The following is a 17,345-nucleotide window of genomic DNA, read 5'->3' on the forward strand; positions in this document are numbered from 1 at the left end:
TTGTTGCCCCGGCACATATCCACACCACGTATGTATCAAAGCACTGGAAGCTATGGGTCTTAGATACCTGTCCGCTCCCCTCCCCGACCTTGTAGTATCAACTGTAGTGCATGTTAACATTATACCTTAAGTTTACATAAGAATGTATAGAGAGTTAGCATGAACTACATGCTTTTCATCTCCTCTAGAGTATTTGAGTTATTTCTACCTGAAGTATTTTTTCATACAAATTCCTTTGCTGTGTTATTTTATTGTTTCCCCCCTTGTGCCATTCACATTTGTTTGCTGTCATGGTTTCGCTCCCACTCTTTAATGTTTCACTTCTTGCTTCTTTGCCTTCAGCCATTGGTTTGTATTCATGAATTTTGGGAAATGCTCTGTTGCAACTTGCCTCTCATTATCAGTCTACTGTCCCTCAGTATCTCCAGACAGCAGAGCTTCTAAAGACAGCTCATGAGCATGTTCTCTACCATAACTGTGAGAAAGACGCAGTAACTGCAAGAATACAATAGATAGGCAGTCAAAATCTGCTTTATTCTGATAGTTTTAGTCCCATAACCCTAGGAGTGTAAGGAAGAGCAATACATGTAAGAGATTGCATTGAGCTGACCTGGCAAAAGGACAGGCTTAGTGAACCAGTAAATCACAGTAATCTTCAAAAATACACTGTCCTGGTGACATTTTTAGAAAATATAAGGTGTTTTTTTATTGGTGGTAGGGTGTGTGTGTGGTGTGTAAGTTTCAATCTGCTTGACAAACTCCCTGAGGTAAACTACTTACTTTCTTTCATGACTGGTAAGGTAAGTGAACACAACAAAGACTGTGGAACAATAAAATAGCCTGGAAGAAAAGTCACACTCACTGAAAACTGTAGTCTGATTCAGTCTTTGAGACAAAGGCTGAAAGCTCTGACTATTCTCCACAATGTTTAAAATTGCTTCTTCATTAATAAGTGCTTCCTCTTCTTTATCAGTATGCGTCCTATTGGATTCTTTAAAAGAACAACAGAGAGAGAAAAGATAAAACTTCAGAGTCGAAGACATCAACATATTATGAAAGCAAGCCACATTAAAATGGATTTTACTATTTGTTTCCATTATTTGCTATGGCAATTTTAAAAACGCTTACTCTAAGAACAACGAAAACAAAAGCAAAGCTATTCTTAATTTTTTCATAACTGACAGAGCTTCCCTGGCTTACTTTGCTTATCGTATAAACAGCCAAAGCATGACACAGATTTATGCCTAAACAATTATGCTATTAAGAATACTCACCTTTGTTAATCTTTTTATCTTTATGCACTTCTACCATATTAGCTGGCGTACACTGAAAGGCTTCAGGAGAAAGTACCTCAGAATGTAGTGTTAGCTCAGCAGAGAACTCCTCTGATCCATTACTGTAGTCCACTGATCCTGACAACGTTCTAGTTAATTGAAAACCAATTTTTAAATGCATATTTACAGTTTGCATAGAATACTATACTTTATGGCAAATGGCTAAACACTTACACAGAGAAGTCATTTTGCTTGAGGATTTCTTTAAGTCTCTTCTGAAAAAACTTTTCACTCTCTGTTGCTGGCATAAATCCACGGTCTTTAAAATTTGAAAAATATTTATTATTCAGTTTTACTTTGACCACTCTAACACAGAGAGCAACTAGAATTACTAATTCTGTTAGGAAAAGGCTCAAAGTTGAAGTGTCCATTAAATTTTAAGTGCCAAGTTGAAGGGTTGATTTTTCAAGTGTATTTAAACACTTTAAAATACTTCACATACTCTCATTGATACAATTTGCAACTGCGAGTATCAACAGCATTTAAAAATCACGTCGCAATTACACCAAGGTGAGCATCCAGGAAAAGAACAATCAGTGAACAATTTTGAAAAGTCTGGTTTATGCTGCCTGAATAATATTACACAGAAACGCAGGAAAAAAACCCACAGTCAGAAAGTCAGCCTTTGTTGGGAACCTGCCTCCTTCCTTCTTGCAACCCTCTGGCTTACTTGCCAAATATAATTCATATTTTAAAAGAAATGGCCTAGATTTGCAGAAAATAACTCTGTTCATTATGCAATTAATTTGCAGAGCACAGTCTTCCCTGTGTAATGAATTTTACATCAAAATACAGGGATTTGTCCATCCTTTTAGAATTTTCAGCTAACATCACCTTAGCTATAATTCCACAGAAATTCTAAGGAACTGCCCTTGTGCATAAACTGCCATGGAAAGCTTCAGGATAAGGCATTTAATTTTGTCAGTATTTAAACACTTAAATGTTTTCCATCATAAACCATGCAATCTTAACTCTCATTATCATTCAATTCTGCCCAGAATGCTTTGCAGCTAGCTGAATCATAATGTATTTACACAAGGTTATGTATCTTGCTTTTAAAATTGGAATACACATACTGGGCAACCAGTAAGCTTGGAACTGACAAAACAGTGTATCTAAAAAGCCCTCAAAATTGATACACTGATTTAAATTCTACCTCCTGCTTACTTCTTATTTGAAGTTTTTGATAAACAGATGCAGTTTTTAATTTTTTTTTTACCTTGTGACTCAGGTGGCTTAATCTGAGAAGATTCACATTTCTGTCTCCGTCGCTGCTTTTCATCTTCCCATATAGCTTGTAAACCAGGGTTCCTGCCAATCTGGGCTGAAATATACAGTAATACATGAAGGGAAGTCCATCAGTGTGATGAATTAGATTCTGACATTCTTCTTCACCTCTTTTGTCATTCTAACCTGTTAGTTTTTTAACTGCAATTCTTGCCTTACTCTAGGATTCAGTGTTATGTAAAAGTTACACCTTAACTTAGTTTTCTAAATCTCCTATTTCTTTTGCTGGTCTTCTCATCAAACATGTGGTGTATGTATAGATGTATGCACATACACACTCATACTTGATGTTCATATTTCACTTACTCTCCTTACAGATCTGAAACCTTCTGCTATGCATTAACAAAAATCTCTTTCTATTGCTCTGACAATACACTATTCTTACAAGCTGTTTTCTTTCAGAGTTAATGATTTTTATTTTTTTTTTAAACTTCATGAATTCTTAGATCAACAGTTCATTAACACTGAAATCTGGATTGTGACTTAACTAAGCTGAGCCTTAAAAAGCTGACAATATAGCTCCTGTCCTAAAATGTTTTCTATGGAAAATTATTAACATGTCACCTTCAATATCCAGTTGATTTAAAATATCAGCAGCTACTGCATCCACCTCCAATTCACAGGTACTTTGTGGCTCAACACCTTTCAACATTAAAGAGCTGTGACAACATAAATACCACAGGTTAATGTTATCAATAAGTTGCTTTTGAAATATGCATCATCACTGTTTTCTAACTGGGCTAGATTCTGATCAAGTGGAATGGGGATGAGTACCTAAATACAGAATCACCAGTTCTCATCCTCACCTGCAAGTTCTTAAATTAATAGTCATATTCAGATATAATTAGATGAGAAATTTCTATCTTCAACTTAAAGGGATGAACTTTTTCTTTTGTAGGAAGAAGAGAAAGAAGCAGTGAACAACTCCAAATACTACAGCAGTTACAACAATGTTCTCCTCCCCAAATACAAGATGAAATGCACTACAGAACTTTCAGTCAATAGGATCATCTACGTTCGCACAACCTTGTGCCCAGAAAACACAGTGGCAAGAATTTTTCTCTTATTTGCAGCAATGCAAAACAATTTAACATTTCCAACTAAAGGGATTTAAAGCAAAAAATGTTTTATTTTTCAGATTTTTTTTAACATTTATTTAGGGGTCTTGGGGTAACCTAATGAGTTTAAATAGAGTATTAGCATCCCAAACACATGCAGAACTAAGGATAACTGGCTTGGTTAAGACTTAAAATTGTAGAAACAAATTCAAGCTTGTTGTATAATGATCTGATCATTTTCCTGCTGTGTCTTTTCAGATCTGCTAAGGTCAGCGGCCTTCCACCTGTTGCTGTCAGTGAACTGAGTCCATGGAGTAAGCTAAGAAAGAGAAACCTTCTCCCAGGTTTATGTGGAAGTCTGTTTACTCTTTAAAAAATTAGGGAAACACAAAGATCCCTATGGTTAAAATAATGCTGTTCTTCAGAACCCTTTGTCTAGGTTGATTAACTGGTGACTTACAACATTTACTTGTATTCCTACATTCCCTGACACATACACAGCCTCAAAAATTTCTGCATAGAATCTAAGATGTAATTCATGAATAGTCAGCAGTCTCTATAAGCTTTGAATAAAGTCACTACAGCGCAAGGTGGTAGTAGATTATGTAATTGAAAGGTGAGTATCCCCAACATCGTCTTTGAAAATTAAGTATTTAATACCTAGAAATATGAAATCTGAAAGAAATGTAGAATTAAACTGCTTAATTTATGTTGCGGACAACACCAAGCTGAGTGATGTGGCTGACATGCCTGAGGGATGGGATGCCATCCAGAGGGACATGGGCAAGCTCAAGAATTAAGCCCATATGAACCTCATGAGGTTCAATAAAGCCAAGTGCAAGGTCCTGCACATGGGTTGGGGCAACCCCTGGTATCAATACAGATGGGGGACTGAAAGGACTGAGAGCAGCTCTGCAGAGAAGGACTTGGGGATACCGGTGGACGGAACGCTGGACATGAGCCAGCAATGTGTGCTCGCAGCCCAAGAAAGCCAACCATATCCTGGGCAGCATCACAAGAAGCATGGCCAGCAGGTCCAGGGAGGTGATTCTGGCCCTCTGCTCTGGTGAGACACCACCTGGAGTACTGCGTTCAGCTCTGGAGTCTTCAGCACAGGGAAGTCATGGACCTGTCAGAGTGGGTCCAGAGAAGGGACAAAAAAATGATCAGATGGATGGAACAGCTCTCCTGTGAGGAAAGGCTGAGAGAGTTGGGGTTGTTCAGCCTGGAGAAGAGAAGGCTCCAGGAAGACCTTATAGCGGCTTTTCAGTATTTAAAAGGGGGCTTATAAGAAAGGTGAGGACAAACAGTTTAGTAGAGCCTGTAGGGACAGCACAATGGGTAATGGTTTTAAAGTAGAGGGTAGATTTAGACTAGATACAAGGAAGAAATTTTTCACAATGAGGGTGGTGAAACACTAGAACAGGTTGCCCAGAAAGCTGGTAGATGCCCCATTCCTGGAAACATTCAGGGCCAGGTTGGACGGGGCTCTGAGCAACCTGATCCAGCTGAAGATGTCCCTGCTTATTGCAGGTGGGTTGGACTAGAAGACTTTTAAAGGTCCCTCCCAACCCAAACTATTCTATGCTTGTACGTAAGAGCAAAAATCTAATGACTTCTCAGAAAACATCAGGGAACTCGGCCACAAAAATATCTTCAGGGCATTGTATTTATTATAAAGAGATAAGATAGCATGCCAAGAAAAAAACCCCAAAACTGACTCCATCACATTCCCAATCTGCAGTATTCTAGAAAACAAAAAATGTTTACTTCTAAAGTCCTTTTGAAGAGGTCTATGGTATAGACTATCAGCAAACTATATACTACATGAAGTTAGGACTGAAGCTAGTTCAGACACATGCTCTTCCTTAAAAGGGTTATCTATGGGCAAAGCATGTAGATTTGCTCAGTAGACAGCTAATTACAACTGCCTGGATGCCTCCTGCAAGAAATCTCTAAAATTTTTTGCCTGACTTTGAAACAGCAGAAGATCAAGAGGTTCTCTCAAATGCACTGCAGAAATCAAACTGGCTTAAACAGCCCAAACCCAAACTTAAGGTGAAGGGCTGCTCTCATGGCAGCTTGGCAGCTTCAGTTGTCTGCTTCTTTACCACCTCACCAGAACTGCTGAGCTACTCAGCCCATGCAAAAAGTCCATGCTGTAATTGAAGTACAAAACAAAGGAATACTTCTAAACAGGTGCAAAATTTCTCCCATCTCAGTTCCTCCTGACCCAAGCTTTCCTTGCTTCCCCCAAAATTTTGAACAACCTTTTCCTCCACAAACTGAGGTTCTACTGCCCAAGAGGAAAGGCTGAGATATTATCTTCAAAAGAAGAAAGGGGCAGGGGGGACAGAGACACAGACAGATGACAGGAACACAAACGCAACAAATTAGGAGCATTACAAACTACAACAATGTGAGCTTTTATTGACTGCTGCCCAGTTCTGTCAGTAGAATGGAGAAGTGTATCAATGTACCATATGACTTATTTTAAGATACCAAACCCATTCATTTGTGATTAAAAAGTAAGAATTATGAACTTCGTAAAGATTAAGAAAGGCACTGGCAAACAAATACTTTGCTTTATAAGACTGTTAGGTGTCACTATCATGCACAGAGAAAACTGGAATTGTTAGCTGTACTTCATTACACCTGCATCTATTTGTCCACCTATAAAGAAGTATTGTCAGTCAACTGAAGTACCAACTGCATTTTGCGTAATGCAGAAATAGCTTTGTGCATTGTTAGAAAGAACACTGAGACCTTACAAGGCAATCAGAAAATTATTTTTAACCATAAAAGATTGAAGTTACCTTTTTTTTTTTTTTTTTTTTTTTTAAATCTCCAGCAGAGATTAAAAACTCCGGTAAACTTCTAATTTCTTAGCTTAACTGTTTGGATAAAGAACTGGACAAGATGGAAACAGTGTTAGAAATGTAAGCAGGAATTAAACCAGTCCTAGAACATCTATTTACTGGCACTTACGAGGGAAAAGACAGAGAGGACTGAAAGATCTAGCTATTTGGTCATTGTCTCTTTCTATATATCAAAGTAATGCAAAGTTCAGTTTGTATTACTAGTTCAGTTGCTCAGCTAATGCTTAACTTGACTTCTAGGGTAAGAAAGCAATATTCCCCTATGTAAGGCTGATAGGGTTTACTGTGGTAATTTCAACCTCTTTACAGCAGATTCAGCTTTCAAGAGTCATCTTTCTCTCCTCTTGTACTGCATTATAATAGTGGAATTTTATTCTAAAGTAAAATTTTGCATTATACCTAATATGAAGCTGAGAAACAAACCAGAAATCTCAGCAATTGGATATTTAATGGAGTAAGGAATAAGAAAAAAGGAATAGGCATCCTGAAAGTCAATTTTAGAAACTGCTTGACACTTAACATTTCAAAAGCATATAGTTTAAAAGCAAAGAAAAAAAGTTTACAGAATAATTACTTGGCAGCCTTATTTTTAAAATTTGTGATGTCACATTTTGTGGCTGTATTAATACAGTAAATGTATTTTTCACTCTGTATGCAAATGTTTCACTCTGTTACAGAAAAAGAAGGCAGAGCAGGATATTTATTTATTCTAAACATCCAAAAGTAGTCTGGTAGAAGCTGTGAAGCACTTATGTAGAATTCATTAATGACTGTAAGATGCTATACATTAATATATGATTACTAATCCCCTGAGTCAGCAGCCCTGTTTCAGAGTTATTGTGAGAATTAAAAGAGCTGATCACGGAACTCCTAAACTAAAGCAGCTCAGCCTTTTAACAGAAGACTGCCTGTGCCCTAATGCACACTTTAAGGACAATCCATTGCCATCACTTCCCCCTCCGTTCCCAGTCACGCCATCAGCTGAAAACCAAGTCCATAATACGATAAGAATGCACAGTTTTCATGTCAAGCACTTTGGGTGCTTGTATTCATCAAAGCATTCAAGCAGAGCCTGCCTGCATGGTGGGTGACAGGAACTGCAGGCAAGCTGAAACTTGCATTTTGATCACATAATAAGAACGAACTGCAAGATCACTGGGAAACAAGAACAAGGGAGGAGGTCCCAAAAATGTTCCGTTCCCTTCATGAAACTAAAGTGTTTCTGGGAACAAGTGAAAAGGGATCATAACACACAATGGTCACTGATACCAGAAGAGTTTTCCATATCAATGCCTTCCTTTGCCAAATGGCACATGTAAAGGACCAAAAAAATCTGGTCAAGATTTGTTTCTGACTTGTTTGTTAGAAACAACAGCAAAACTCTGAGCTTTCTATTTTCACTACCTTCCCCTTTAAAAAGAATCCAATTAAAAAAAAAAGGGGGGGGGGGGGGCTAGGGAAGAAAGAAAGAAAGAAAGAAAGAAAGAAAAAAATCTTGAAAAGTTGTAAAACTATAGTTTTCAGTGTTAGTGACCTATTTCTGAAGAGTCTGTTTGATGACTAAAACCACTAACCAAAACATTTGGCTTTCCCCTGACAAAGAGACAGCTTTCTGTTCTTTTCCCTTTAAATAGTTAGCACATTTTGTCAAAAAAACCCCCATGTCTTGGTTTTCCACATCTCCATGAAGGGTGTGGCCAGTGGTTTGTCTTGAGAACTGGTCCATAACAGACTCAGTTGGCCAGGAGCTTTCCAAATAATGAGATTTCTTATGTGTAAGAGATTCTAATATGGATTTATCCTCTAAAAATAACAGTAAATACAACACGGCTGAATTCAAAACAAACTGGTAGTTGTCACTGTAACTTAAGTCTTTTCCCATAATAATATTAATATGAAGCATGTTCTTCATCTGCAACTCACCAAGATTCACACCATTTGGGTGATTAGAAGCAGAAAAGCTCATTTTGCCCAAGCTCTAAATCGAACAGATATAAGGCATCTTTCTGTTAAAACCTACAGTATTTCAATTAACCTGGCATATTATTCAAATTAAAAACACTGAGCTAACAAGAGCCCCTTTTTGAAACAAATTCAGGGTTTACCATCATAGCTCTCATTAATGTTTTCAGGATTAAGGCAGGGCTGGCAGTCAGAACAGACTGATATGGAGGCTAATAAAGACAACTGACATGTGCAGTAAGATTTTCAAATGTCTCCTCCATACAACCAGGTCATTAACTTGGCATTTAACATCCTTGTCAAGGTGAACCGCAAGACACTTGCACTAGCAGAAGTCAGGGCAGTAACAGTACAAGCTTCTGCAACATCCAGTAAGCCATAAAGGCCAAGGAGCCATTTGTTCCCACTTCAGGAAAAACCTCAAAGGACATACAAAAGCAGAGCAGCTTTAACTAGCCCTTCTAACATTTTGATTCACTCTGATTAAAGCAAAAATGTCTGGGGGAGAGGAAGGAGTACCAACTGCCCTGAATTACAGTTATTTAACATGATTACGTGCTGCTTTGAGAACTATTTCATCTGAGTACTGCCAATAGTTTGGTCAGCTGTTGGGTTTGCTAGTCTTGCTCACCTAAAACAAACATGCATATAACATCAGGAAAATATACGAAGCAACTGTATCTCCCAGTCTCTTACATCAAGCCACACTTCCTGAGCAGCTACAGTGCTGCAATTAGCAGGTGAGAAGACAGCATGAAGAAGTCAGAACATGTCCAGTTTCCTACCTGTAGTTAGCTGAAAATATGAACTGCTTCAGGTCATTAGCAGTTGTTATGCCTTGGAAGACACTCAGAAGTGGTCTGTTTGACACAGACTGCCCTATACAATGGACTAACCACTTGCCTCACACCACATGCATCGGTTTTGCCAAGAAAAAAGAGTTTTATGCAATGCCAAAACCATGATTTGAGAATATCTGTATTAGAACAAGGTTAGAAAAGACAACTTAGAAAGTCCTAGCCAAAGCTTTTCATAACATCTAGGTTTCATTTTGAAAAAGGGAACATAGAATTGTTCACAAGGTACAACTTGTAATACAGATAGATAAATGAGAAGCAGGGTTAAGTGAGGTGGCATAGGAATGGAAGCAACCCAGCTACAAGAGAACAAAACTTTACTCTCCGAAGAAGCAAGATAAATCAAGGCTGCACATTTAGTTACTTGAGATGCTCAAACCAATTAATTTAAAACTACATTTTATACCTGCACACTATGCTAAAGAGCTGCAATACAAATCCATTGTACCTTTGTAGAAAAAGCTCGAAATAAATCACTGAGAGAACAGTCAATTATTGAAGAAACTAAAAATGTGTTGGCACTATCTGCTGGTATAATAACAACAACAACAACAGTAATTTACGACAATGATGACGTAGGATGAAATCTGGGCTCAAAGAAAGTACCAAGGTTTGGTTCCTCAGATGCTGAGGCAATGAATTAAAGCAACAGTCCACACACAATTAAAAAAAGTGCCCGCTACATACAGCTAGCTAGATCAAAGCCTTGAAAAACCTTGAAGAATGGCCATCAAGGTCAGTATCTCAATTCACCAACATTGATGACAGCCTAGAGAAACAAGTTCTGTGATGACCGTGTTTCAGGTATTTATAACGTTAAACTGAGGACAGTAGATAAAGAATTAACCCCACAGAATCTGAAAGATATCACAACTACACTGATAAGAACTCTAAACTTCTACATAATAGTTTTCCATATTCTGTTCATGAAAGAAAAAATGTCTTTGTGTTTGCAGAATGTTCCAGTGACTTGAATAATACACACATTTGATAAAGAATCAAAAGGCTAAATAAGAACATGTACATCCTGACAAGCAAGAAAAGCAATTGACAGCCAAAGACCTAGTAAAAATCTGTAACGTTACGTAACTGATACTGTGCAATAGTGTTATTTTTCAGATCTCTCAATTTCCATATAAACTAGTGCTAAACAGCAAATCTAGGATTTAAAAAAGGAAGTGTTTCTCAAAAGCATCCTGCCACCCATTCTGCTTTTAACACACCATGTCCAAGTGGTAGAATTGACCACCAGATAGCTCCAAGCCTGGTGTTAACCATGAAGTTTTCTCAACGGAACTCATGGAAGTGTTTCACCATTAATCGTCAGCTACCTGAGGGACAACATAAATGTGTCTCATGTGAAGAACTCCTCTTGTCAAAACTGTCAGATAGCACTGCCAGGCTCAGGCAACTACTGCCTATCTTAAAGTGGGCTTTGTAGGGTTCCAGTCTGACAACACGGGCAAGTATCATACCTAAAAGCCTTACAACATCAGGGATTCCTGGGCACTAGTGGCTTTGGATATTTGTCTATTTCATAACAGAATCACTCTAGAATTAAAGAACTCTCCCTGGCTTGAAACAGTATGCTAATTATAGTGGCAAGTTAGTAATTTGGAGATCTGCCAGGAACAAGACAGAACACAGCTGGGTTAAATACCGTTCTGGAAAAGTGGCAGAACAGCAAGGTGCTATCTCTAGTACAGAAGAGTGAGTTCAGTCACCAAGAAACTTTGTCATAGTTCTCAAATGTTTTTTGAAACAGGAAACCACCACTGGCATTTACTCATGCAAAATGCTGCTAATGGTACATACATAATTTCTGAATAATATTTTGCATATCACCAGGCATCCAGCATCGGATTTCAACCACTTGATATACTGTACTCCAAAGTCAAGAAATGCCAAATCACTTGCACTCTTAGATAAACCAGAGAACTTGTCAGCTGCCACTTGCAGCAAGGACTTGGTAAATACACGTTGGACTATCTCTAAAATTTATTCTCAATGTACACCAAAACCAAGATTGATGAGTCTAAACAGGCATCCCAATGAGTAAGAATACAAGGCAGCCTAGAAATTTTGTGGTCTCAAACAACATTTGACTGTCTTTTTCCCCTTTCGTTTTTTCTTGAAAGATCTAACAGCTTAAGTGTATAGGTGAAAGGTAAGGAAAAATTTATGAGATCTTCATATCTGACATAAAGGACAACTAAGATTTCGAATTTCAGTACTAACACAGAGGAGAATATCCAAACACTGCTGGAAATAGTCAAATGGTAAAATACAGTAAGTAAATTTTTTTGCTAAACAACTCACAAAACAGTTAAATATCTCAACTTGAACGCAAGACTGGATAATGAAATGAGGGGACTGTGCTGGTATTGCACATGAAACTAGAAATCAATACAGCTGTTGATATAGCCATACACAGAAACTAAATGTTTGGAATACAGAACACACTTTGTTAAGGAAAGACAGAAATAAAAGACCAAGGGCAGATTTACAGATATCAAATAATACTGTAGACTACAAGAATAAAAGCCGTATGGAAAAAAAATCGGAGTCACAATCATTTTAGGAAACAGTTACAAGGGTTTCCTTGGATAGATCTCTCATACTATCTGGGTCAGAGTTACCTTCAGCAAGGTAGATCATGACAATTATGGGTCCATTAAACCAACCTAGATGCAAATTTTCATAATTTTAAAGAAAATACAAAGTAGGAAGGTAACCTGAAAGTGCGACAAACTGCAGTTATGGGTTTGATTATTAGAACACTGTTTTAAATTGATGCCTCCCATAAATAATTCAGGACAAATTATAACAGGGAATTAATTTTGTGCAGGTACAGAACAGAGTAAAATCAGCAATACAAATGAGTTTAGATTTGTTACTTTGCAGTGGCATGTACATCCTATAGCATGTGGAAGATGGTGTGCCAGAACACATTTAATAAAATAATTCATTTTCTATATAAAGGGATAGTTTGATGCAGTATCAAATGGGAAATAATTTCACTTGGAGGAGATGTAAACTACTTCCTAAATTACTAAAGCATTTTAAGAGCTGGCTTAAGGTGGAATACCTTTTGATTATATAAAAAAGACTGAGGGTTGACACAAAATTTGTAGAACTGAATATAGGCCTGAATCTAGAATATATTTAGAATATATTATATTTATAGAATATATATAAATATACAATATATTTAGAATATATTTAGAACATATTTAGAACTGAATATAGCCAGTTTCTGGGACTGAGTTTACTTCACATCTCATTACTATTGTTGGCAGGAAATGCAGGAGTGTACTAATGAAATATGCTGATCAGGCAAACTGGTAGACATACTGGATACATAACCAGATCATAGTATTATAAAACGAGAACAGGATTGACTTACTAGTAAAAGAATAGAAACAGGATAAAATACAAAAATGGGATGTGTGACCCTGTATGAACTTAAAAAGGAATCCAAATGGAAGATTATCACTTGGAAAAAAAAAAAAAGAGAAGAGAAGAAACATCTTGTACTAATACATACTAAAATGTTTATAAGTCAAAGTGACACGGTAAATGAGACTGAAGTGTATCAGGGAGAGAACTACGAGTATCATTGCATATGGTGCTACAGAGAATTTGGTATGCTATGTAGTGTTCCAGCTTTACATTCAAGAAAGAAACTCCTACTGCCAAAGTACAGAGAATGAATGCTAGGGCAATAGACAAGCTTGGTATTTGCCCCGTGACTGCTAACATCCCACTGCTGGATCATGCATGAGAGCTGGAGAAGGACTGGCACAGGTGAGGTCCTGCACCCCTGGCTATATACACAATATATGAAAGGAGGAGAAAAGAAGGCTTGTGGGCACAGCCATGAGGATGAGTGCCTTGGCTCCCGCTATGCTGGGCTCATCCCTCTCTGGGTTTGATAGCCAGGATGTGCTATTCTGCTTTCTCTTTATCTGCCTTCCCCAGGCCTGTGTAAAGCAACATCAGACAACTCTGGTCTAACTTCTCTGTTCCAAACCCCCAAAGGTTAAGTAACTTGGCTTGAATAACTGAGCCAAATAAAGGTTGAAAAGGACTATGAACAAAGTATGCAGCCAAAAAGGAGAAGAAATAGCCCAGGGACAACTGGATATAAACGGATCACAAGTAAAATCACAATACAACCACCAGCTGAATGTTGTTTCACAACCTCCTTAAAGCAGGAATAGTAGAATCAGAAAACCAGATGCTACCTTGCACAGGCTCAAGTTTTTGCACACTAGAAAAATCTGAAGTATGGTTTAAGGCACTACTGGGGAAGTGAATGCTCCCAGTGTGTAATGCTAGCAAGTAGTGTGGCGTATTAAGACTGATAAAATATTCAGAGAAGAATGACAGGAACTATCCAAAGACTGAGAAGACTACTAGATGACAGAGTAATTACAGGACCTGTCAAACATTAGAAAGTAGCTGAAAGATTGAACTTGCTATGGGTAAACTATGTAAATTGAAGTAGCACCAGATACTGTCTCCCTTCCCTGGGCCCCACAAATCCCAACACCGCAGATATACTCCTTTGCTTACAAAAGTAGAGCTATTACAAATTACAAGCTGTAGACTAGGAAATGTCTAGAAAAAAGGAAGACATGGGAGACTGACATGAAAATTCTAAGCTGAGATACTTAAGTAGTTACTATTTGAAACGGACGAATTGGAATACTCTGACAGCACACTATTCATGTTAGTTAAGGGTGATTACAAAAACAGAATCTGTGAACTGATATGTAAGTATTGTCTATAATTATTAAGCCTCCTCAGCTTTGCATCAGAAGTCATTAGCTAGAAATGTATCTTCCAAAACCCACAAAGATGAATTTGCCATTTATTTTCCTAGTGTTATATCCCAATTAGATTTTTACAACCATATACCACAAAGTGTCAAGATAACCAAAACTATACAGAGAAACTAAGTAACAATCATCTGTATTACATCAGCACTTTTTTTTTTTTTTAGCATATAAACCATGTAAGGGTCTTTTAAATGCAAGACTGAAACTCTGTAGTATATACAAGTTGATGTATATAAGAAAATACAGCGTACAAAAAAAGATTTGGCATGCTGACCTTGGTATTTCATCTTCTTCCCATTCAATGAAAGATACGCTGTTTGAATTTCCTGGCAAATGAATTCTATGACTTTTATTGACACCTGATATATCACCTAGAAAGAAAAACAGAATGAGAAATTATTTCATTTATGCAGCAATATTTTCCTACACATATCATTATGTAATTGCATTTATTATTTAATACTACCAGTCCAAATGGTTCTGAAGAATGGCACCGCACATCATCTTCAAAAAGTAACTATGCTATCATTTTAACTGATTTAACTTTCTTTCTAACATATAGATACATATAAAAATATATTCTCAACACACTAACATTAGAATTACACTTGCTGTGTTCTAGTCAGATCTTAACCTAAATTCAGTCTTTTCCTATTTGTGCAAGTCTCAAAATAAATCATGCAGAGTCTGATGCAAACTTCAGAATTCCCAGGTGTCTGGGTCCTCAGGTCAGATCTTAATAGAAATTAGAAGCTAAAAAACCCACTAAATTCTACTTCACACTTTTCCTCTTTCTTATCTGTGAGCTGAAAGAATACACAATATATTCCAGATACAGCAGCAACAACAGTGTGTGCAAATCTGCAATGAAGGCAGATGTCTGACCTACAAATCAAGAAAACACCATTTTAAGTTTGCTCAGGAGTCTCAGTTTAAGGAAGCGTGCTCCGAAGTCATGCTGGAGAAGTCCCATCTGAAGATTTACTACCTCCCTTGTGGTCTCTTCCTGAACCTTCACTCCTCAGAGGAAGGAAAGACAATATACACAGGATGTTGCACAAGAAAAAAAAAAGCCCAGGAGTGGAGTTGGGGGGAGGTAGAATGGCAGATGACCTTGAAAATTACTCAGTCTCTTGCTTCTATGTGAAAGACCAGCTTGAGCCTTTAATTTTCTCAGCTATGTTGGTGTCACACACTAGTAGGGTTTCCTGTATTATGTTTACCTTTCAGCAACAGCAAACAGTAATTGAACAATTCAATTGTCAGGTGCCTTCAATAAATAAATAAATATTTATTAGAACGTGTATTTTTATTCTATAATTTTACAGTAAATCTCATAACAGAGTCTTGCCAATGTGAATTCTACTGCTTGGAATAGCAGGAATAGGGAGTATCACATGTAGCAGAAAGCCCTCAATAGTACAGAAGCAACTGGGAAACACCATGCAAAAAGTGCCTTAGAAACTACGAACAGAAGCAACAGAAATTCAGCAGGCTTAATTAATTGTGTTTCAATCCAACTTTACTGCACCCAGACTAGTTTCTACAAACCCTGCCCCCTACATCAGACTCCCAGGCGCACTAACACAGCATGCAGACACTAAACTTGCATGGGAAACGTGGCACTCCGGTGTGGTGAAAAGACATGATGATTGTATTTAGGCAGGAGCTACCTCACTTTTAGCCACCCCTGCATCAAGATGGTCTATGAACCGCCATGCCTAAGCAGGCGATTCCAGAAAGACAATACAAAATATCTGATCCCATTTGCACAGACCCAGCTCAAAGCTAGCACAGCTTAGTGTCTGTGCTGTCCAAAAGTGACTGCTTGCTTCTTGGCAGGGCTAGTCCAGGAAGAAACACAGTCATGTTTTTACTGTGTGGCATATCAGCTAATTCTCCATATTAAAATGGAAGCTGACTATGGAAACATCTCGTTATTTTTCATCTGTAACTTGTATTCTAAGTTGACAAAACAGGACTGAACAGTTGTATATTGTAAAGGAAAATACATTACAACAGCTATGCAAGATTATATGCCAACTGGTGAAGTAATAGTATGTATTTTCAAAAATCATATGGCTTTCAAATACCATACCAGAATACTTTCAGTGCATTACCCCTTCTCTTATTCCCTATGATCCCCACTTTCAAATACTTCTAAAAATCGAGGCTCATATTCCTGTATCAGTCTGTTTCTTCACTTAAAGTTACTCACAGGGATAGATTTAAGGACACTTATCTTCCCCTTTTCTTGACATGGCATGTCTTTAAAGACAGTAGCAGTGACCCATCAAGGTCTTTCAGAGTCATGTTACAGAAAAAGATTGAACTACTGAAAATAAAAGTTCTGTAATCATTTCAGTGGCATACAAAACAGGAATGGATTTGCAGCCTTCTTCCTCGCTGTCCATAAACAGAAGAACTTGAAAAAAAGAATTACATCTTCTGGATAACAGGCTGATGAAGGCAGCTTTCCTGCTACTACAAATTTGCCTGCTGAACTCTCAGCCTTCAAAACAGTCTACTTATCTCAGTGAGAAAAACACCACTGGAAACAGGCTCCTGAGGCTGCTCACTTCCGTTTAGGAACAGATCTATTACTGAATTTTTTATTCCTTGCCACACCAATTTTTATGTTGTCACCTGTGAGGAAAGGAAAGCGTTTGCTGCATATGTTTAGGCAAAGACCTTTACCTCCACCTAAGAAACAATGGTAAGCCTGCCCTGCATGACACAAACTACACTTGACTAAAATGAATGCACACCCCCTAGACATAGAATATGTGGAACAGGCAGGTAAGTGCGTCAATCGTAAGCAGAGGCTGTGCCTTCTACACCACTCCAACAGGTCTGAGCCTAGAAGGGATGGATGGCACTTCTAAGGGCTGCTGTGCAAGGATTGGCCTCTGTCCATGGCTGAGCTTTTGTCTTCCTGAAGTTTTGACAGCAGCAAGTGTGGCCTATTGTTGCATATGAAAAGTGTTTTTCTTTAGATGAGAATCAGTTATGAAACCCCATGCACTAATTATTTAGCAACAGTTTAGTGATAAACTTGACAGTCCTGGGTTAACGGTTGGACTTGATGATCTCAAGGGTCTTTACCAACCTAAATGATTCGATG

General features: G+C 37.8%; 1 protein-coding gene across 2 annotated transcripts in view; it reads right to left on the reverse strand.

Annotated features, from left to right (window-relative positions):
• REV3L (REV3 like, DNA directed polymerase zeta catalytic subunit) overlaps window positions 1–17,345 on the reverse strand; it is a 124,739-nt gene that overhangs the window by 54,599 nt on the left and 52,795 nt on the right. Inside the window, exons 5-10 of one of the 2 annotated variants that reach the window (XM_055810198.1) lie at window positions 14,496–14,592; window positions 3,186–3,280; window positions 2,554–2,658; window positions 1,509–1,593; window positions 1,275–1,423; window positions 863–991 (exon numbers count right to left, since the gene is read on the reverse strand). In XM_055810198.1, the coding sequence (XP_055666173.1) occupies window positions 863–991; window positions 1,275–1,423; window positions 1,509–1,593; window positions 2,554–2,658; window positions 3,186–3,280; window positions 14,496–14,592 (660 nt within the window). Of the gene's footprint in view, window positions 1–862; window positions 992–1,274; window positions 1,424–1,508; window positions 1,594–2,553; window positions 2,659–3,185; window positions 3,281–14,495; window positions 14,593–17,345 lie in introns of those variants that run through there. The other variant, XM_055810199.1, reaches the window with a different exon arrangement.

Source organism: Falco peregrinus, chromosome 7 (genome assembly GCF_023634155.1).
Source record: "Falco peregrinus isolate bFalPer1 chromosome 7, bFalPer1.pri, whole genome shotgun sequence".
Lineage (NCBI taxonomy): Eukaryota > Metazoa > Chordata > Aves > Falconiformes > Falconidae > Falco > Falco peregrinus.